Genomic DNA, 23,132 nt, shown 5'->3' on the forward strand with positions numbered 1-23,132 from the left:
GCGTACCTAAAATACAGGAACTATCTAGTGGGGGAGAAAACCAAGCAAGAAGACAATTGATTATAACATAGTATCAGTTAATTAATGCTAAAGTAGATGATAATCAGGTAGCACCGTGGAAAACCACAGGTAGTTTTTGTGTGCCTGGGGAAAGACTCCAAAGAGGTATAATATGAGAACATAAGAACAAGTGGAAGTTGGGGGGCGGGGGGGCGGTGTAGCAAGAGGGTTCCAGGCAGAAGCAGGAGTATGTACAAAAGGGGAAAGGAGCAAGCACAGTTATATATTGAACTAGGAGTATTTTAGTTAAATTGAAACATAGAGGTTAAGGGATTTGTGAGAGTTGAATAGAGAGAGGATAAGTAGGGACCAGATCATAAAACATTTCACCCATTTGGAAGCAGATGCTTTCTTACAATTTTTATACTTTGACTTGAGTATTTTTAAATGAATGTAATTTTCTATTTGAGAGCACTAAGGAGTATTTAGGAAGAACACAATAGAATAACAATGTTCTAAAATGTGTATTTAATTTTTTTTATGATTTAATGTATTTTACCTTTTTGTTTGTTAACATATCACGTTAAGACTCAGATTCTTTTAAATATACTTAGCATATGGCCCAGTATCTGAAATTAAATTTTTTTTCTCAAATCTTCTTCTTAGTGTATAATGCTGTTGGATTGGCAGCTTATGAGCTGTTTGACAGTGTTGATTTTGATCAGTGGTTTAAAAACCAACTACTTCCAGAATTACAAGTCATTCACAATAGGCAAGTATAAAACTTTGTGTTTATTATACATTTAATTTACCATGGTGATTTTCTAATGAAGATAAAGTAGAAAAATTGTTTGAAATTTAAAACAATGAGTCATGTTATGACTTAGCTGATAGTGTCTAGTGTGAAAAGGAATAAGGCTTGTGAACTTTATGTAACTGAAAAACAAAACAGTTTGTTATTATGTTGTTTTACTTCAAATGTGAATCGTTTTTATTTATGAAGTATTTGATGTTAGATAATGTAGTTTTGTATAGGAAAAGATGAAATTTATGCAAAGGTTACAGAAGATGGAGGTGTCTGAACTGTAGAAAGAAAATGTGTACAGAAAAGCTGTTTGGAGACTTAGCAGGGGGTATGTATGGTGGCAGAAGTGGCATTACCAAAGTACCGTCCAGGAAAGGATGGAACACACAAAGCATGCTGCAGGTCTTTTGGGGGGAGGGTACAGCAGGATGTAGAGATACAGTGTCCAAAAGCATTTGGACATACTGAAGTATTGCCTCATTTTAATCTTTGGTACTGAGTGAAATTGAAGGGAAAGGATCTTTTATAGTTTCTATAAATTTTTTATTAGATTAATATTAGCAATTAAATATTTTTTTCAAGAGACTTTTTCCTGCTTTGAAATGTTCCGTTCTGTTAATTTATTTCTGTAGGTGTGGTTCCTATTAGAATGCCTAGAATATAGTCATAGATCAGTTAACATTTCTTGACTACATTAGTGAATGAATAGAAGGCCAACAATATATGCCCATTTTACAAAATTTATACCAATGGGATTCGTGAGATCTGGAGATTCTTTAAAAGTAATTTTGATCAGTTAAGTAGCTATTAATTTATTCATTCAGTTATTCAATCATGTATTCAGTCAACAAATATGTTTGACACTTGGAATTTGCCATTTCCTGTAGAGCCAGTGGTGAATAAGGTGGATTGTGATTCTGCCCCCAGGAGCAAGTGAGCCTTTGATACTGAGAAAGCCTTCAGCAGGGAGTCAGGTGTGCAGTTCGATTGTCCTAAAACAGGCTCTTTAGTCTAGATCTGCACTGTCCAGTACAGTAGCTAGTATATGTGGCTGTTGAGTTCTTGAAATGGACTTAGTGCAGCTGAGGAAATTAACTAAAATTTAAGTACTCTAGTCGTATAAAGTATGTATTGATTATATGTTGAAAAGATAATATATTGGATATATTGAGATAAGTAAAAACTATTGGAATTTAACCTCTTTTTACTTATTTTAATGTGATACTAGAAATTTTAGAATTACCAGTTGTCTTGCATTATATGTCTTTTGGACAGAGCTGATCTGGGTATTTCTCAGATTTTAATGAATGGGATATGACTTCAATATGAAGTCATATGTTTCAATATGAAACACCTGATGATCTCGTTAAAACTCTGGTTTAGCCTGTGGTTTGGGGTCTGCGTCGGTTTGTGTGATTTTATCACGCTTCCAGGATCATGATGCTGCTGATCCCCACACTTTGATGAACAAACTGACCCCTGATCTCAATTCTGCCCAGAAGTGACTGTGATCTTGGAATTGTACCTTTCTGAGTTTCATTCTTTTTGTCTGGAATAGAATGTGAATATGGTCATTTTGAAGATCTGAGTCCAAAACTGATAGTTCTGAAGTTCCTTCATTAACTCTTCAAAGTCTTGATTATTTCCATCTCTGTGACTTTGTTCAAACAGTCCTCATCTCTTAAAATGGCATTCCCCCATTTTTGTTTTTGTTTTTTTTGCCCAGAATACGGTTTATTTTAAAGGCTATTCAAATCTCATCTCTCTCTGCCCACTATTCTTCTTTCCTTTTCTGAAATCTTAATATGGAGCTTTGCATTCTGTAATTCTTTTCGGTGTGTGATAAACTTTTTGAGGACAGGTGTACTTACATTTTGCACCTTGGATGAGTAATTCTTTCTATTTGCTTGATCATCTTAAAAGATTGTAATTTTCTAAAATTGTGGAACATTCATTAGCTTTTTCCATTTACACCAAGAAATAAATATCATTTTACCACTAAAATTTATATAATATCAAGAAGAGATTTTGTGGATGGAATTCTTAAGGCACAATTGATTATAGCTTTGTGGTTTTTCTCATTCTCTAAAGTACTGTCATTTCCTTTAGCAAAGATAATCATAGAAAGAAGTGTATGTACATGTCACTGAATGTTTGAAATTTAAATAATTATTTCTGATAACCTGAATCACATTCTGTAGTTTGTCACCTCTTACAAAATTAGCCAGTTTAGCTGAAATTAGTTTAAATTTATATGGATATTTCCTATAAGCTTAGTAATCTTTCAGTGTTCCAAAAATAATATTTATGAAATTAACAGAATTGGAATTGGACAGTCTAATACAGGAGTTCCTTTATTATTAGTTTTTGGGCCTCACTATCCTTAGGGTTTGGGACATTAGCTAATTATACCTGTTTAAAATACTATTTTTGGTTGCTTGAGGAAGAGAAATGGACTTGTGTTTTTTTGTCCATATCTAAGTTATAGTTCTTTAATACAAAATAATGAGCCCCGTACCTTCTTTGGCTGGAGTGTCATCTCCATATGCCAAGGTTGTAGGTTCAATCTCTGGTCACAGCACATACAAGAATCAGCCAGTGAATATATAAATAAATAGAACAACAAATTGATCTTTCTCTCTAATCAATTAAAACATACAAAATAATCAGATTTATAGGGTATCTGCCTAAGACATTTTAATTTTTTAGATCAGAAGTCTATTGTTAGGATTTTACACTGCGGTACATTTAGAAGTACCTTTAAAACTTTTATATAAAATTGTAGATTGCTTTATACTACATTTTAATTTAAATGATGAAATATGCTAAGTGAAATAAACTTCTTAAATTATTTAATATTTTAATTTTATGGTTTTTTTCTGTTCTAGGTATAAGCCATTACGACGCAGGGTGATTTGGCTCATCGGTCAGTGGATTTCTGTGAAATTCAAGTCTGATTTAAGACCGATGTTATATGAGGCAATTTGTAACTTGCTTCAAGACCAAGACTTAGTGGTATGTTGTTTAAGTATCTTAAAATAGTTTTTTTTATAAGTATAACCTATGTTAAACTTCAAACTGAGAAATGGTTCATGTCATATTTTTTAAAAATATGATTAAGTAACCCTGGCTGGTGTGGTTCAGTGGATTAAGCACGGGCCTGTGAAGCAAATTGTCAGTGGTTCTATTCCCAGTCAGGGCACATGCCTGGGTTGCAGGCCAGGACCCCAGTAGGGGACACAAGAGGGGCAATCACACACTGATGTTTCTCTCTCACTCTTTATCCTTCCCTTCCCCTGTCTCTCTATATAAATTAAATAAATAAATAAATAAATAAATTTTTTTAAAGTAAAAAATAAATCAATAAAATAGAACTCAATAAATTTTATAATATCAGAAGCCACTGGATAGAGTAGATCTCTATCTCTCATAGTTGCCTAAAAGGTTAACATTATTCATTATGCAAATAGAGTGAATTTTTTTAGTTATTTGAAATAATATAATTTTCTTCAGTATTTAGCAGTTTGACTTACTAGTGTGAAATATCCAAATTTTATGCACTAAAACTTGATCTGGCATTATGAACAAACATGTAATATTGCAATATTTTGAAACTTTTAAAATAAAGGTTGGGAAATTTTATTAGGTTTACTATAATTGCTACTTTGAAATTTTTTACTTCTAAGCATATTTCTGACTTCTTTCAAGAAGGCAGGCTTGAAAATTTTTATTTTTCAAAAGTTAATTAAACCAAGCAAGGAGAAAATTGAGTGACTAACATTACAAGTCACCTGTATGCTCACTATCCAGTTTTTCATATTTTAATTGTACTAATTTTTACATATATTTCAAATACTATATATTTGAAATAAGATATTACAAATGCAGTTGATTCTCTGTTTTTCCGCTTACATTCTGTTAAACAGAGATTTGTTAAACAGAGGCTTTTTAAAATTAATTAACTATTTTTATCCTTACTGATGACATGCTTATTTTTTTTAGAGAGAGGAAGGGAGGGAGAGAAACATCAATCCACTGCTTCTTGCATGCACCCAACTGACTGGGGACTAAACCTGCAACCTACAGATGCGCCCTGACTGGGAATTTAACCTGAAACCTTTTGTTTTACAGGCCTAGGCTCCAACCACCTGAGCTATACCAGCCAGGCTTAGCAGAGCTCTTTAATTTTAGTGTGGATTTATTGATTTACTTTTTCTGTTTTTTTCTTATTTATTTATTTAATATTTCCATTTCTTAAACTCCTGGTTCTTTATTCCATCTAGAATGTATTTTTTTTAATTTTTAAAAGATCTTATTTTATTTATTTGTAGAGCGAGGGGAAGGGAGGGAGAAAGAGAAGGAGAAAAACACCAATGTGTGGTTGCCTCTCACACGCCCAGTACTGGAGACCTGGCCTGCAACCCAGGCATGTGCCCTGACCGGGATGTGCCCTGATCGGGAATCAAACTGGCAACCCTTTGCTTTGCAGGCCTGTGCTCAATCCTCTGAGCCACACCAGCCAGGGCTAGAATTTATTTTTGAACATGATGTGAAGTAAGGTTCCATTTTTATTTTTTAAAGTATATTTTATTGATTATGCTATTACAGTTGTCCCATTTTTTCCCTGTATTCCCCTCTGCCCCGTACCCCACATCCCACTATCACTCCCCCACCTTAGTTCATGTCCATGGGTTGTACATATTAGTTCTTTGGCTTCTCCATTTCCCAAACTATTCTTAACCTCCCCTTGTCTATTTTGTACCTACCATTTATGCTTCTTGTTCTGTGTACCTTTCCTCCATCTTCCCCACCCCCTCCCCGCTGATAACCCTCCATGTGATCTCTATTTCTGTGACTCTGTTCCTGTTTAGTTGTTTGCTTAGTTCGTTTTTGTTTTTGTTTTAGGTTCAGTTGTTGATAGTTTGTGTCATTTTACTGTTCGTATTTTTTATCTTCTTTTCAGTGCCACAATGCTTACTTGAAAAGCCCATTTTAAGAAAACACTTCATGCTGTCTTCTGTTTCTCTTAGCGCATATTCGTTAGCAGATGCAGTGCTTATGGCAAGTGTCAGGTTTGAGAATGATATTTTCCACAGTGTAAGCAGATTGACTAAATTTTAGGCTAGAGGTACCTTCTTTTCCTAGGATCTCACATAATTCTTCTTTTTTTTTTTTTTCCACTAAGCTGGCGTTTTATTTATTTTGAATTTTTTTCCTTAATTATTTTTTATTGTTGTTTGACTACAATTGTCTCCATTTTCCTGCTACCACTTTCCTTTGCCCCACCCAATCCTGCCTCCCACCCTGGGATCTCGGATAATTTTTCTTCTTTTTTTTAAGATTTTATTTATTTATCTTTAGAGGGGAGGGGAAGGAGAGAGGGAGAAATGCCAATGTACAGTTGCTTCTCATGGGTCCCCTGCTGGGAACTGGCCTGCAACCCAGGCATGTGCCCTGAACCAGGAATCGAACCATGATCCCTTGGTTCGCAGGCCTGTGCTCAATCCACTGAGCTACACCAGCCAGGGCTCGGATAATTCTTTAACCAGTACATTTGATGTATTTTTAGGGCTTGTTTAGTTTGTAAGGTTCATAGCCAATCATATTTTTCAACTTCGGAAATTACAAGTAATGTTTAAAAAAGTTTACTTAGGTTACCTATACAGCCCTCCATAAAAAAAGCAGTAAGCTGCTAAAAAAATTAGCATTAGTATACTCTTTCAGCCTTGTGAGAGGTTATGTAAAACATAAACTGTGGTTGAACCAGAAAATTTATAGTTTGGAGGTGGCATGTGCTGCTGTTGCTGTCCATCAAGCAGAGAAATGACCGTCTTGAAAAAAAAAAGATTTTCAAGGTGGTAAGGCAGTTAATGGGACTTTCAGTGGCATGTACATGACAGTGAATTCTGATGCGCTGTGCGAGGTACAACTGGAGTCTGGGCAGGTATTTTACAGAGTGCATTGATATTCTGTCTTTCCCCTCTTTGTCCTTTATGCGTCTCCCAGGTCTATCCATCTTTCTCCCTTCAAGTTTTGATTCTGTCTTTCCATTTGTTTATCCTTGTGTCTCCAAATACTGCTGCAGATTTTAAACTCTGGGCTAGTCTATGTTTTCACAAAAGGAAATATATTTAAAAAAATTGGTGTTTGTCAAAATATGAGGCGAAGAAAGGAATCCTTAATTAAGAAAGTTTTGTACAGTCAGTTTTGGTTTTTGTAATTATATGTCTGGTATCCATATTTTATGAAAGTGAGTTTTAGGATTTTTTTCTTAAAGAAGGCAAATAAGTTAAAAGTGCTTTGTATCCTTTTAGGAAACTTACTTGTATGTGTATTTCAGAAGAAACATATCAAATTGTGCAATGGAGTAATCTTGACTTTATTACTGAAAAGTACAAAATCTATTATTAGTAGTACCAAGTAGTAGTAGTACCAGTATATAAATAATAGTATTTATGTCAGTATTTCTTCTGCCTAGCATAGAGTCAAGTCTTATAAAATGTTTATTGAAAGAATTAGGACATAGGGATAAAAGTTTATGAAGTCATTAATTCTATTTCTCTTTAGAAGATAACTTACTTCCAAGAGTATTCTTTTATCTGCCTTATGTACATTTTCCTGCTGGTCTTAAGTCCCTGATACGGTGCCGTTTCTTTCTGGCCCCAGCACCATGCTTACTGTTTCAGTGCGAGGGGTTCCCTTCACTGCTAGGGGCAGGCTATAGAAGTGGTCAGGTATTATTAGGTAAGTCCAGGTCCAGACCTCAAATCCGCCATCCTGACACTGACCCCAAGGCTCATTCTCACTGTTGCTGGGCATGGAAGGGTCTGAATACTCTTAACCTTTGGAAGTAATGTTGATCTGTAGTTTCTTCTTGTTCATTTCTCTGTTGCTCTCATGCTTCCTTAGGATCCTTCCAAAGTTTCTGACATCTTGATGGCACTTGTTTGCCCCAGTATGGAAGCCCCTTCTTTCTCTTTTCAGGAGTTTCCTGAGGTTTCGTTCACCTGGAGGTATAGCATAGACTCATAGGTTGAGTTCACAGTGTGGATCCAGTTCTGGATACTTAGGATTTCATTTTTCTTCATAAGGTCTAAATTTGTTCTTTGAAAAGTCATGTTTACAGTCTTGTTAAGAGAGGATATTTTTGTTTTGTTTTCTTGCATTTATTTATTATGTATTGAACAACTAACTAGTGTTTTAGGAACTGTGTTAAGCGCTCTCCTACCCATTTTCGGTCACATTCCCCAACTCTTCATTCTGTAAATTCAAATTCTGCTTTCCTCCTCGTTACTCATGAATCAGTGAGAAATTCATTTTGTTTCTGTGTGGTAAGTACTTTGTTTTCTTTCTAAATAGCTTAGTACAGAGCTAATTTTTGTTACTACTTTTATTTGTCATATTTTAAATGCTCTTCTGTGTTCTTATACGCTATATGCTTTACTTTTTATTTTTAGCCTTTGCTAAGTAAGAAGAGTCCTTTTATTTCTAGATATTAATGTATTCTGTGGCTTTAATATTAACAAAAGAAGTGGAGAAAATTATTTGGAATAAACTTTTTGTCATTTGATATTAATGATGTTTAGTTAGTTGCTCTAGAAGGATTCGAAATTCATGATATACTTTCTTTTAGGTCCGTATTGAAACAGCTACAACTCTGAAGTTAAATATCCTTAAAGAATTTTAAAATACTTCATTGCAAAGGATTTTAAAACTTTGAAATTATTTATTATTTTATTAAATTAATTTTATGTGGTAGTTTAAAGTGTAATTTTTGATTGGCTTATTATATTTGGTTTTTATATTTTTTTTCTGATAAATCTTAAATATTCTTAGTACTCCTTGACTGCCCTTACCTGTTGATGATTTTGAGTTTAGAACGGATCAGTTTCTACCGGTAAGAACATTTACTTCTATGTTTTATGATAGTTTCTGCTTATGTATTTTGAATATTAAGTGTCAATTCTTTAACTGAAATTATATATGTGTGTGTTATTTATTAAGGCTGAATTAAAAATTACATTTGATTATTTTGCAAGTAATTACTTTTACTGGTAATTTTTGTTTGAAACAGCTCGATTTTTTTTTTTTCTATGTATTTAGCTGTGTCTTCATCTCTGTTGGGCTTGACTGCTGAACTCTTCTTTATTCGGTTATAAAACATCTAGTAATTTCATTTCACATGTGTCTTTTACTTCTACTCCTTAGGTTATCCCCCTCTGCTGTTTGTGTATAGATTGAAAATTACTTGAAAAGTAGAATAATAAGTCTTACCCATCTTTTTATTCATCACTCACCTTCTAGTACCCAGCATGGTGTTTTAACATAATTGATGTTCAAAAAGCGCTTGTTAAATATATCAATAAGCACTTGTTAAATGTAGAAAAATGGGGCAGTAGTGTTTGCTCTGAGAAGAAAACCCTGTAGTAAAATAATGTGCATTATATTAAAACACTCAACAAGATGGGGATAGAAGGAAAGTACATCAGTAACAGAGGCCATATATGACAGACCTTCAGCTAACATACACGTTGGTGAAAAACTGAAAGCTTTTCCTCTCAAATTAGGAACAAGACAAGGATGTCTACTCTCACCACTCTTACTCCACATAGTTCTGGAACTCCTTGCCAGAACAGTTGATAAGAGAGAGAAATAAAAGGCATCCGAATCGGGAATGTCACTTGGTGCAGATGACATGGTTTTTTATATAGGAAACCCTAGAGACACTACCAAAAAGTTATTACAAATGATAAACAAATACAGTTAAGTTGCAGGACACAAAATCAACGTTCAAAAAAACCCACTGCAGTCCTATGTACTAACAATGAAATTTCAGAAAAAGAAATGAAAAAAGCAATTCTTCTGCAGTTGCCACAAAAGAATAAAGTTAAAATAAAATAAACTTAATAAAGAATATAAAGGACCTATATACTGAAAACTACAAAGCATTTTTAAAATAGATTGAAAAGGTACAATGAATTTGAAAGATAGTCCGTGATCATGCATTGGAAGAATTGATAGTTGATTAGAAGAATCAGTAGTTGAAATGTCCATATTAATCAAAGCAATATACAGATTTAGTGCAATCCCTAAATCTTAATGTCATTGTTTAAAGGAATAGAACAAAAAAGTTGCCAGATTTGTATGAACCACAAAAGACCCTGGATAGCCAAAGGAATCCTGAGGGGGAAAAATAAAATGAAGCCAGAGATATCTGACTTCAAAGTATACTGCAGAGCAATAATAATCAAAACACCATTGTATTGGGAGAAAAACAGACACACAGATTGATGGAACAGAATTGAGCACCTAGAAATAAAACCACATGTATATGGGCAAATAATTTTTGACACAGAAGCTAAAAACGCAGCAATGGGGAAAATAAAGCCTCTTCAATAAATAGTGCTGGGAAAATTGCAAAGCCACATGCAAAAGAATGAAACTAAATACAGCTTGTCACCATATACAAAAATTCAAAATGGATCAAAGACCTAATAAGTTCTGAAACTGAATTACTTAGAATAAAACATAGATACTAAACTCATGTATGGTGGTCTTAGAGAAGATTTTATTAAATTTGGCTTCAAATGCGAGGAAAGTGAGGCAGAATTAAATGAATGGAACTATATCAAACTAAAATGCTTTTACACTGCAAAAGAAACCACCAACAAAACTAAAAGTCAGCCAACCAAATGGGAGATGACATTTGCAAACAGCAACTCTGACAAGGGGTTCATATCCAAAATATATAAAGAACTCTCACAACTTGACATCAGACAAAGAGTCCCATTAAAGAACAGGCAGAGGACCTGAACAGACACTTCTCCCAAGAAGACATACAAATGGCCAACATATAAATGAAAAGACACCCAACTTAACTAGCTGTTAGGGAAATGCAAATCAAAACTACAATGGGCCACCACCTCACACTTGTGAGAGTGGCTATTATCAGTAATACAAGTGATGACAGCTGTTGGAGAGGGTGTGAAGAACAAGGATCTCTTACTGCTGGTGGGAATGTAAACTGATAGAACAAACAGGATGGCAATTCCTCAAAAAGTTAAGAATAGAGTTACCATATGGTCCAGTTTATTCCATTATACCTTCTGGGTATCTACCAAAAAAATTTGAAAACATTTATTCACAAAGATTTATGCACCCCTATGTTCATTGCAGCACTGTTCATGGGAACCAAGACATGGAAACAACCCAGGTGTCCTTTGATAGATGATTGGATAAGGAAGATATAGTATACATTATACTATGGGATACTACTCAGCCATAAGAAAAGATGAAATACTGCCATTGTGACAACAAGGATTACCTTGGGAATATTACGCTGAGTGAATAAATCAGTTAGGAAAAGCTGAGAACCATGTGATTTCACTCATATTTGGGTCTAAAACTGAAAGTCCTAGATGAAGACAACAGTTGTATCATGGAAACTACACTCAAAGCCTATATAATTTTATTAAGCAATGTCACCCCAATAAATTTAATTTAAAAATTAATAAATAGCTCATATGTATATTGGCCCTGCAAGAAAAGAAAAGAAAGAAAATTATGTGATAAAATGTCTATATTTATTGTGGACAAACTTGTAGTCGGAGATTCTTCTTTAATAAGGGAATTACTAGATATTTTTGGGTGAAAGAAATATGTTTAGGAAATTAGTATTAAAATGAACTGTATATCTGAAAGAACAAGTACTTGTTTTATGTATCTGGTGTCTGCTATTTCTTAATTACTGCTATGATTTTTATAATATAGGCTTTAATTGCCAGGCATAGGATATTTGTTTTCTATTTCTGAATAAGAGGTATCCTGTTATTTTTAGAGTTACAAGAATTCATTTACAAAAATTTGTGTCTCCAGGCAGCATATATAAGGGCCATATCAGGCAGTGGTGTGTGAGTGCCGTAGTTGGCGTTCTTGTCGCTCTGATGAGTAGACAGTGCACACCAGCAGGCAAGTGTGGAAGGGCGTGACAAGGCACTGTTAACAGTTTAGCAGTACAGAATTTAAACACAAAATGTTAGACCCAGTTTTCTTACGAAAACATTGTGGGTGAGTTAAATTTTAAACCATATACATTTAGCAGCAATAAAGAAAAAAGCCACTAAAATTGGTAACTGGAACAATTTGAAGTTGTTTAGGTAATGCTAAGGTTTTGTCTTTTGTCTTTTTTGCTTTGACATTATTTCTTTTGTCTGTATGTAAAGATCTCACATTTCTATTTCAAACCTTTTTTTTCCCCTTTTAACCTGCAGTACTTGGAAACTATGTTCACACTACTTTTTCAGTTATTGCAGCAAGTTACAGAATGTGATACAAAGATGCATGTTCTGCATGTCCTTTCTTGTGTGATTGAAAGAGTCAACATGCAGGTAATTCTGTTTTAAATCATGAAAATAAATGTCAGAGAGGTAAGTAGAGTACATGTAGAATTCATTAATTGATTTTTATACATTGTTTAGAAGAAAGAGCATTTATGAAAATGCTTCTGATTTATGGGTTGTGATACCAGTTATGTCTTATTCAAAATTTGACATACTTATACTTCATATTTTACAAAATGACTTAAAATTTAAAAATTGAATTAGTAATGTATAGGTGTTTAGAAAGTAGAATTTTATATCTCTTGTCAAATTTAGCTTATAGTTAATAACACTTCTTAAAGTTCAGTGTGTTTGAGGGCTTAGTCACAAGTGTCTGTGAGCAAATGTAAATATTCCAGCATCTGTTATTTTTACCTTCATTGTTTTGTGATCTAGTGCATATTACATCTGTGTTTGAATTAATGTAAAGTATGTAAAGGTTGTAACATTTAACTTTTTATTTAACTATCTAATTATTCAGCTTCCCTTGTCACTCCTAATCTTTGCGAAAAAATGATAACTCAGGAAACCGCACTATAATTACCCTGTAATTTCTTATTTCCTAGTTCACCATATTCTGGATTGAAAAGCACTGAGAGAATATATGAGGTGTTAGGGAAGGATGACAGAGTTGCAGTCCACAGACTTGAACACTCTGCATCTGTTACTGAGTTCTGATGTTGGGCCTGTTTATTCATTCTAAAGCAGTTGATGAGAATTGCTCTCAGTTATTGAGTGCTAACAAGTTACCAACATCTGTGCCAAGTGATTTGAGTATATTTCTCATTTAATAATCACAGAAAGCTTTGGGTAGGAGTTTTGAATTTATTTCAAACAATTTGAGATTTTAACGAATATAAAGTCCAGATGTCTCAGTGGCATTGCTAATATTCACACTCAACATTATGCAATTCCAGTGGCAGTTTGGAGGCATTTATAATCATTTTTAGTATTTTTGGAACTGGTACATAAAGTAATAATAACACTTTTCAAAGCACTTAGGGTTCTAATTATATTAATTACATCATTTCATTTAGGTATTGGTTTATAAATGAGATTGAGAGGGTTTGTCATTAAAAGCATGTTGAAGCTCATTTCGAGTTCCTATTTCTGCTGTTTTTCTTGGGTAACATGTTTTAAAAATATTTTTTATAGTTTAATTATAAATTTTTATTTTTTAAATTATATTTTATTGACTCTGCTGTTATAGCTGTCCTAACTTTTCCCCCTTTGCCCCACCTCCACCCAGCATACTGCCGTACTCTCTCAGGCAGCCCCCTCACCGCCGTTCATGTCTAAGGGTCATGTGCGTAAGTTCTTTGGCTGCTCCATTTCCTATACTGTTCTTTACATATCCATGGCCACTCTCACCACCTATTCGTATTTCTTAATCCCCATACCTCCTCATAGTTCCCCTAAGACCCCCCCCCCCCAGTCTGGCAATCATCAGAACACTTTCTGTGTCCATGATTCTGTCTCTGTTCTCTCTCTTTTTTTTTAAAGATTTTTATTTATTTATCTTTAGAGGGGAAAGGAAGGAGAGAGGGAGAGAATATCAATGTTTGGTTGCCTCTCATGGGTCCCGTGCTGGGACCTTGCATGCAACTCAGGCATGTGCCCTGACTGGGAATCAAACAGTGATCCTCTGGTTTGCAGGCCCGCGCTCAATCCACTGAGCTACACCAGCCAGGGCCTGTCTGTGTTCTCTTGTTTGCTCAGTTTGTTTTCATATTCAATTGTTGATAGATTTGTGGGGGTTTTTTTTTTTTGCCATTTTATTGTTCATAGTTTTGATCTCATTCTTTTTCTTAAATAAGTCCCTTTAACATTTTGTATAATAATGGTTTGGTGATGAGGAACTCCTTTAGTTTCTTTTTTTTGGGGGGGGGGTCTGGGAAGCTCTTTGTCTGCCCTTTGATCTAAATGATAGCTTTGCTGGGTAGAACAATCTTGGCTGTAGGTCCCTGCTTGTCATGACTTTGAATGTCTTGCCAATGCCTTCTAGCTTACAAAGATTCTTTTGAGAAATCAGCTGATAGTCTTGTGGGAATTTCCCTGTAGGTACCTAACTTCTTATCTCATGATGCTTATAAGATTCTCTCTTTATCTTGAACCTTTGGCATTTTAATTATGATGTGTCTTGGAGTGGGCCTCTTTCCATTCATCTCGTTTGGGACTCTGTGCTTCCTGGACTTGCATGTCTCTTTCCTTCACCAAATTAGAAAAGTTTTCTCTCATTTTTTCAAATAGATTTCTAAATTCTTGCTCTTCTTCTTCTCCTTTTGGCATCCCTATGATTTGAGTGTTGGATCTCTTGAAGTTGCCCCAGATCTGCTTATACTATCCTCATTTTTTTGGATTCTTTTTTTTTTCTTGTTCTGATTGGTTGCTTTTTGCTTCCTAATGTTTCAAATCATTGATTTGATTCTAAGCTTCATCTACTCTACTGTTATTTTCCTGTAAATTTTTCTTTATTTCAATTAGTGTATCCTTCATTTCTGGATCTTTTTTTATGTTGTTCAAGTCTTCACTAAGTTCCTTGAGCATCATTATAACCAGTGTTTTGAACACTGCATCTGATCAATTGCTTATCTCCATTTCGTTTAGCTATTTTTCTAGAGTTTTGATTTATTCTTTTATTTGGTCCATGTTTCTTTGTGTCCTCGTTTTGTCCCTGTGCTTGTTTCTATGTATTAGGTAGAATTGCTTTGGTTCTGTGTCTTGCTAGTGTGTCCTAACATAATAGGTGTCCTGTAGGGTCCAGTGGCATAGCCTCTTCTATCACCTCTGCTGGTGTCCCATTTTGGTGGCTGAGTATAACCTCCTCTTGTAGTTGAGTCCTGGTTGCTGTTGGCAGATGAATAGGAGGAATTTACCCAGGCCAATCAGCTCTAGGAATTGAATAGACTGTGACCACTTGCCACCAGCCTCTGCCTTTCATGGAGGATCAGCCATATGGGGAGGCGGGTGGGGGACAGGGTGGTAGTGCTTCAGCGCGGTCTATAGCTGTCCACTGAGTAGGCTGGCCCTGGGATTTCCCAGTTGGTACAGGCTAAGATCAGTTCCCACCTGTTTTGCCTGGGACCATCCTGCCTGAGCTATAAAGCAATCTGAGACGGCTGCTACTTTTGCTGGGCTGGGAAATTCCCAGGCAAAGCCAAGCTATTATTTAAGCTACCTGCTGCCAGTGCTGGATCCTGGGCTCACTGAGGCCAGCTGTTGCTTGTTTAATAGGATTTAGGAAGTTGTGAAGCATGAGCCAAGACTAGCCATTCATATGGAAAAGCAGCTTGGGTGGGCCTGTAAGTTGGGTCAGGCATTCTCTGGTGATCTCCCAGGTGGGTCAAACAGTGTTAGTCAGGTTGATGTAGTCTCAGATATGGTACCAGCCAGCTGTCTTGAGGGGGGGGAGTGGGTATAGAAACGAGATCATGGCCTCTGCTCAGCCAGACACTTCAGTTTCTCCCTGTATAACACCAGTGCCTTTCTGGCCGCTGGTGCTGGAGCTCAGAGGTGGTGAGTCTGAATAGGTGATTCTGTGTGTGGGTTCTTTAAGAGGAACTGCTTGGGGCTCCAGAAGTTTCTTCCATTGACTCAGCCCCGCTGGTTTTTGCAACCAGAAGTTGTAGAAACTTACTTTTCTGGCACTGGAACCCTGGTTTGAGGGCCTGGTATGGGACTAGGACTCCTTGCTCCCAAGTTATCCCTCCAAATTTTTATTCATCATGTGTATGAGGGACCAGCCTGTTCAGCATCTGCACTCCTCCTACCAATTTGGATGGATGTGTGGTTTCTTTAATTAAGTAGTTGTCAGACTTCCTTTCAACTCCATTTCTGATGGTTCTCAGTGACAGTTTTTCTGTATTTTGATTGTAAATTTGATGTTGTACTAAGAGGCGAGCCATGTCTGCCTATGCCGCCATCTTGACTGGAAGACCTAATTTTTATCTTTAAAATCCTTTTTCAGTTACAGTTGACATATTAGTTAACAGTGTACACCATAGTGATTAGACATTTATATATCTTACAAAGTGATCATGCCAGTAACTTTAGCAGCTTGGGCAAGGTGTTAAAACTGTGTCCCCATGTATGAATGGTAAAGAATTCTGAGCTCACATAACTCATCATGTTTCATGAATATGAAATTATTACAAATGTCCAGTATACTTTAGTTCACTATGCAATTACAGTTAAGTTTTTGTGTGTTTAAAAAATGGATTATAGCCCTGACTGGTATGGTTCAGTGGGTCGGGTGTCCTTCCTTAGACTGAAAAGTCCCTGGTTCAATTCCCAGTCAGCTCATGTACCTGAGTTATGGCCTACATCCCCAGTGGGGAAATAAGAGAGGCAACCAATTCATGTTTCTCTCCCTCTCCCTCTCTTCTCTCTAAAAATAAATAATAAAATTATTTTAAGAAATTAAAAAATTGACTAGAAACAATTTGACAATTTTTAATAATCCTTATTATGTATCATCCAGCTAAATAGAATATGTTTTAAGATTTTTTTTATAGAAATGAATTTTTTTACCTTCATCTTTCCAGACCTCCAACTAAACATTCTTCTTCAATTTCTCTTTCTTAGTAAATTTAAAGTGCTTTTGTGTTTCTCTCCATACTCATCTTTCAGAACACAATTGATTCAAGTAGCTCAGGTGACTATATCATCAGTAAATAACAAGATACAGTTATCCAGTAATACTTTTTGTTTTTAGAAGTTGGATAGGAAATGGCTACAAAAAATGTTTTAGTGATCTCATTGTTTTACTTTTTCTTATGTTAACCTTTGAATAACACCATTATTTATATATAATCTTCAACAGTCTTTTATATACTAAATTTGATTAGTTTCCACTAAATGGAAACGAATTATCCGTTAGGTTGCATGTTTTGAAATGTCTCACACCATGCTTCCTGACACTTAATATTTAAACTTTGAAGTTTCAGTGAAGTCACCATATTTATACCATAGTATATAATTATTCAAAGAAATTTCCTCTACTTTTTTTAAGAAGTAATTGAACACCTTAAGTTATTTAAGTGCAAGGATCCTATAAATATGTAGTCAAAAAATATATATAATCATCAGGTATGAAATTAGGCAGTCTTAGAACTTAAGCATTCCGGAAGGAAGAGAATAAAGTACAAGGAACTGTGTGCAATATTAAATATTTTGTTGAAAATGTTATCCAAAAGATGAGTTGTCATTAGAAACTTATTTTTTAACTGCCCCCCCTCAGGGATATAACCGTTTCTTAGAACATTTCTTATACTATCACATATGTGATTTTCATGTTTTTACTAATGTGTTATGAATGAAAGTGGGTATTTCCCCGTATTTGATGAACTAACTTAAAAGACTAATATTTATAGTCTTTAGTTCAATTGTGTTATACTCATTGTTCAGTTTATATTGTAGGCTTATTATTATTTAGCCTGATACCTATAAAACATTCTTAAATTCGTGTATTTTTAAAATATCATGCAAGTAATTGTTATTGACCTCTCAGAAAAGTTGCAGCAAATCACTGCCTCTATATCCTTTACCCAGTTTCATCAGTTACTACCATTTTACCACACTTGGTCTTTCTGTAATATATGTGCATATACATATTTTTTTAAAGTTAAACCATGAATTTTGGTTGCAAACATCATGACACTTCATTCCATAATATTAGACCTGTCCGTCTTAATCGAAACCATGGTTGGAGTCAGGGGACTTAACGTAGATTCAGCACTGTTGTCTGATCTCCAGCGCATATTCAGATTTCCTCAGTTGCCTCAGTAATACGCTTTTTAACCCCCTTCCCCGTAGCCTAAGGGTATTTGTGTTTGACTTTTATGTTATTACTCTTTTCTAATCCCCAACCCTTTTTTTGACTTTTGCAGCAGTGATTCTGTGGGTGATTTCTGAAATACTCATTTTGAAGCATTAGTTCTAATTTAGAGCACCATATATTCTAATGAACATTGAAGATTGGGGTATAAATACTTTATGACTTTCAAATGTAACTGGGTACTTTGGTTTTACTATGTATTCCATCTGTAATTCATAGCATATACTTCCTTTCTGCCATTCCTTGAAAAGTGTTCTATTTGGTTTGCTTTCCTTATCAGTACAGCATGCTACTTTTAGATGAGTATGAGTGAGTTAGGTATTTTGAAAACTTTTTTTACATATTAATTGGTATGCTCATATAAGCTTACTTGGGTGTTCTTTGAGATAGAGCACTTAGCAAAATGAAGTGCCCAACACATATTAATGTATTATAGTAGTTTGATTCCAAATTTGAAAATAAGGTAATATAAGTAAAGTCTCTTAATACTCAGTTTTACCTCTCTGAAGTATTTGAACAAATATTTAATGTATTTTTCTGTGCATTCTTCTTGGTGGGATACGCAAATTCCACAGTTTTTTGCTGCACTTTTTGTGTATGCTGTTTTATAAACAGAATAAAGAAATGCTCACTTACTCTGGGAGCAATTTTAAATTTTAACCCATGGGATCGAAATAGATAATGTTGGAGCTATGAGTATCTACTATTTGTTTTAGCAGCTAGGGCTCTCATTAGAGCAGTTGGGAATACAGTGACCGTAAAGCTAGAGCTGGAGCACTGTCCAGCGTCGGTGCAGATCCATTTTATTTTCCAGGAAGCTCACTGTCAAGCTGTGCTGTGTGCTTCGGGGTATATTTTTAAAATTGGTTAACAATGTATAGTGGCCTCAATAATTTTATCCTTTCAAAAGGATTTTCTCCTCCTGTGTTTCCACTACACCTCATGTACACCTTCACTATTGCACTCACCCTTTCTCATTGTAGGGGTTTGTATGTCTTTTATATCCTTTTTAAAAAAGATTTTATTTATTTATCTTTAGAGGGGAAGGGAAGGAGAGAGGGAGAGAAATATCAATCACTGTATGGTTGCCTCACTGTATGGTTGCCTCGTACGTCCCCTGCTGGGAACTGGCCTTGCAACCCAGGCATGTGCCCTGACTGGGAATCGAACTGCGGTTGTTTGGTTCGCAGGCCTGCACTCAATCCACCGAGGTACACCAGACAGGGCCCTGTATATCCTTTTCTGTCTGGTGCCTTGTATTCAGGACCTGATATTTGGAAGATGCTTGTTGAATGAATGTATAAATGCTAATTCTTTTTAAAACAGTGAATTTCCAGTTAAGCTGTTTTATTACCGTAGAACCAGGATATAACAGCATTTTTCCATTAAACTGTAAAATAACTGGTCTTGATATGTTATTTTATATTCCTAAATTTTATTTCATGTAGTACATTTGGCAATTGTTTAAGATTGTTTAAAAATATTTACCATAGTGCTCTGTGTCTCATTGTAATGTCTGATTTATCTTCAAAAAGATATGTGCTTACTACATTATGTCTAGTAAATATTAAGAATTTGCTGACTGTTACTTAATTAGGTCAGTGTTTCTTGAAGTAAGTTGCCTTTTCATTAATACAGTTCTTCTGCTGTCCCTGCTTCTGTTGTGATAGATACGGCCCTATGTAGGATGTTTGGTGCAATATTTGCCTCTTCTTTGGAAGCAGAGTGAAGAGCACAACATGTTGAGATGTGCTATTCTGACAACACTTATTCATCTTGTTCAGGTGAGACATTTCTCCACAGTGTTAAGTTTAGTATTTTTTTTTCTTTAAAAATATTCATTATTTTTATGTGGTTTATATTAATGGTAGTGAAAGACCTCACATTTTGTATATCACGTGTGATCTAAACAGTTTTAAAAGCATCTTGTATACGTTTGTTACTTTGGACATTTTTGACACTTGAAAATTTTTCTCTACTTTTTAAACACAATTTTTTTTATTAGATGTAGTGGTTTCCCGTGGTGGTAGACTCATTATTTGTGCAATCCATTGTACCTTGCAGACAGCTTTCTTGGTAACTGGGGCTTTTCTGCATAAAGTTGTTTTCATTTTCACTCCTCCTCCTTAATTTAAGATAAAAAATTTCCCTGTCATAAATTGGAAGGCAGGAGAACAGGTAAGTTGCTTTTGAGGGGAGGAATGAATTTAATTTTAGACATCTTGACTTTGACATGTTGGGATGTACAGCAGACAGAGAGGAACCTAAACTTCAGAGAGAAAGAAAGGGACTCTAGTTCTCATTAGAGCTGTTAAAGTGAAGTATCATCTGTTGGTGAGATTACAGAGAGAGAAGTACCTAATGCTTGAGTATTTCTGGTTTAGGGATGCTGGAGTGACTTTTACTGCCCTTGCTCCCAGAGTCTGATAGATTTTCCAGTGGGATATCTCTCTCTAAATTAAGAATTATTGCTCTAAAGTGTTCTAGTAAGTTTTTAAAAAAACCTTTTCTATTATTAGCTTAGAAAACCCTTTTTCAGGTACCCTGACACTTTTTGAAACATGAACTCATTTTTCAGTAAATATTTATGGATGAAGTTTATAGTTACAAATTTTTGTCTAAAGCAGTTTTAGATACATTAATAGTGATATAATTTTTTAAAGTGTAGTGTCTGACTTAGCATTTCTTCCTGTCTAACCTTCTTGTGATTTTCCTGAAAGATTACATATCTTTTATTAAAAGGATATGAATGCTAAGAGGTGGTTTCACTTTCCAGTGACTAGCTGGAGATTGCTCTTGCAAGTAACAGAATAAAGAATGACCCCTCCCCCGAATCTTTTGCACTGTGTTTTTAGACTCAGTTTGAGAACTTTATGAGGAATGTGTGGGAAAAAACTCAGCTGCCCTGTCTTTTCAGGCCATGTTGCCTCTGGAAATCCTAGGGAGCCAGAGTAACCTGCATGGGAACGTTTGGAGTGAGCAGGGCCTTTTCCTTTACATGCCACTTAAGTACCCTGTATATATAGTCCAGGGGTGCAAGGTTCCAGCCAAGTAATCACTACCCTTCTTGGGAGAAAGTATATAACATTTAATGTTAAAGTTGAGACTGTAATTTAAATAGGTTTTTTAGTTTTTGAGAAGGTTGTACTAAGGATTACCTGTTAAGTTTCTTCTCATGGGAAATGCTGCCATCTTATGACTTAAAATTTAACAGGCAGATACTAGTGTAAATATTTGTATGGTTTGGTTTTGTTTTAAATTCTGGGAACCCAGACTCTAGTTTCTGATGGGGGAGTGTAATAAGACTGAAAATAAACTTTCTAGTTTGCAGTAGTTGGCTTTAGTGGAAGTAGGCATCTATTCATACAGTAAATATTTTTAAACACCTGCAATATGCAACCCATGGTACTAGGATACAGAAATGAACAGGACAAGCTCTTGGTGAATGTGGCTGTAGGTGAAGATTAAACAGTTAAGTGCTCTTTTAGCAGTAAAAACATGGTGTTTTGTGGGCCTATGGTGGGAATTGAGGATGAGGGACATTAGAGAGAGCTTCCTGACCGAGGTTGTTACCAAATAGCATTGGTGTGAAATAATGTTAAAGAAGAGATGTTAATGAGGTGGTGCAGGGGTGAGAGTGGTAAGGATATTCTAAAACAATTTGTCCAGCCTGTGCAAAGCCCCCTAGGTGTGAGAGAATGTGGTGCTTTTTGTTTCTTCATTTTAGGTTTGTGTATTGATCAGCTTTTCATGTTAGGTTAAGGAGTCAGTTCTTGAAGACTTTTATGAAAAATAGCAGTGTCTCCATTTCCTGTTTGTTGGAGGGGAATCCACTTTCAACATGTATAACCCAGTCCCTTAGGCTTTCTATCTCTCTGGCTCTACGTAACACACTTGTATTCATTCTTTATTTAAAATTTGTAGCCATTCTCTCAACTTCTGTTTTAGAGGATGAAAATTTAGTTCTTTCATTCCCCTCTATGTGACTTCTGTTTTCTCATTCTCCCAGCATAGTTCTATTGTACTTTAAGTCACTATTTAGTGTTTTTATTTGTGTGACTATACAAAGGCTGGTAAGATTCCTCTGGAGGGTGTCTTATTTTTAATACCTCACTTACAACCTTCCTCTTGCCAAAATACCTGGTGCTATTGATCCCTGAGCCTTTTGGAGTTCCTGTCATGTAAATTAGGCTGCTTGTTGTCCTTTTTTCACTGCTAGCCTTGAGATTAGGTTTTCTGAGTCTGCTAAGTCAGTAACCACTTGTCTTTCTTTCCAGCTTTCAAAAATGAGATGCTTTTATCTTTTTATGCTGTCTTTGTACTTAACAGTTATAGGTCTTTAAAAACACATACATACTCCTGTATTCTTTTAGGGCATCTTCCCTGAGAATACTAATGAATGTATGGGTTAAATCTATGAACTTTTCTCCAGGTATTAACAGTTATTTCTAATGCTGAGTTGTTGGTATAGCCAGAACATATAGTTGGTAGAGCAGGTATAGAGCTTAGGTGTGGTGGCCTGGTCAGGTAGTTGTAAAGAACCTATCTTGAGGCTGAGAGAAAGGAATGTTATTTTTATTTTAGGAAGGTAATCGGGGTACCTGTGGGGCACACTGGCTCAGAATGAGGTAAAACTAAGGTCAGGGAAAGTAGTTGGGAACCCGTTGTGTTACCCATGAAAGAATGATAACCTGAAGTAAAACCTTGGGGAGAAAGGACACGATTTGAAAATTATTAGAGAGAGAGAATGAGAATTCAGGGTTATTTAGATGTGAGTTGAGGAAGAGGAACCAGGAGTTGGTTGCAACATAATTATTACTAGGAAAGTATTGGTTCATCTCACATAAATTAGGGAATGAAGGAAAAGGAACTTTATTAAGGAAGACAATGGGTTGGTTTAGTGGTAGAGTTAAGAGCTTGAGGTGCCTTCTAGGTGATGATGTCCTATGGCAGGGGCGTCAAACTCATTTTAACCAGGGGGCCACATCAGCCTTGCAGTTGACTTCAAAGGGCCAAATATTCAATTCAATTCCTTAACGGTTAAGGAGTAGTTACATTTATCCAGTCTTAAAATTATTTTGGTCCTTTGAAGGCAACTGCGAGGCTGATGTGC

General features: G+C 35.5%; 1 protein-coding gene across 6 annotated transcripts in view; it reads left to right on the forward strand.

The window, feature by feature from the left end:
* IPO11 (importin 11) overlaps positions 1–23,132 on the forward strand; it is a 189,714-nt gene that overhangs the window by 69,857 nt on the left and 96,725 nt on the right. For all 6 annotated transcript variants that reach the window (XR_008390098.1, XR_008390097.1, XM_053657295.1 and 3 more), the window contains exons 15-20: positions 667–772; positions 3,694–3,820; positions 8,439–8,472; positions 8,662–8,702; positions 12,076–12,192; positions 19,690–19,803. Coding sequence is in view for 4 of the 6 variants with exons in the window: in XM_053657295.1 (XP_053513270.1) it covers positions 667–772; positions 3,694–3,820; positions 8,439–8,472; positions 8,662–8,702; positions 12,076–12,192; positions 19,690–19,803 (539 nt within the window). In the remaining 2 variants the exon portion in view is untranslated. The remainder of the gene's footprint in view (positions 1–666; positions 773–3,693; positions 3,821–8,438; positions 8,473–8,661; positions 8,703–12,075; positions 12,193–19,689; positions 19,804–23,132) is intronic.

Source organism: Artibeus jamaicensis, unplaced genomic scaffold, assembly GCF_021234435.1.
Source record: "Artibeus jamaicensis isolate MK-2021 breed Jamaican fruit bat unplaced genomic scaffold, CSHL_Jam_final scaffold_369, whole genome shotgun sequence".
Taxonomy (NCBI): domain Eukaryota; kingdom Metazoa; phylum Chordata; class Mammalia; order Chiroptera; family Phyllostomidae; genus Artibeus; species Artibeus jamaicensis.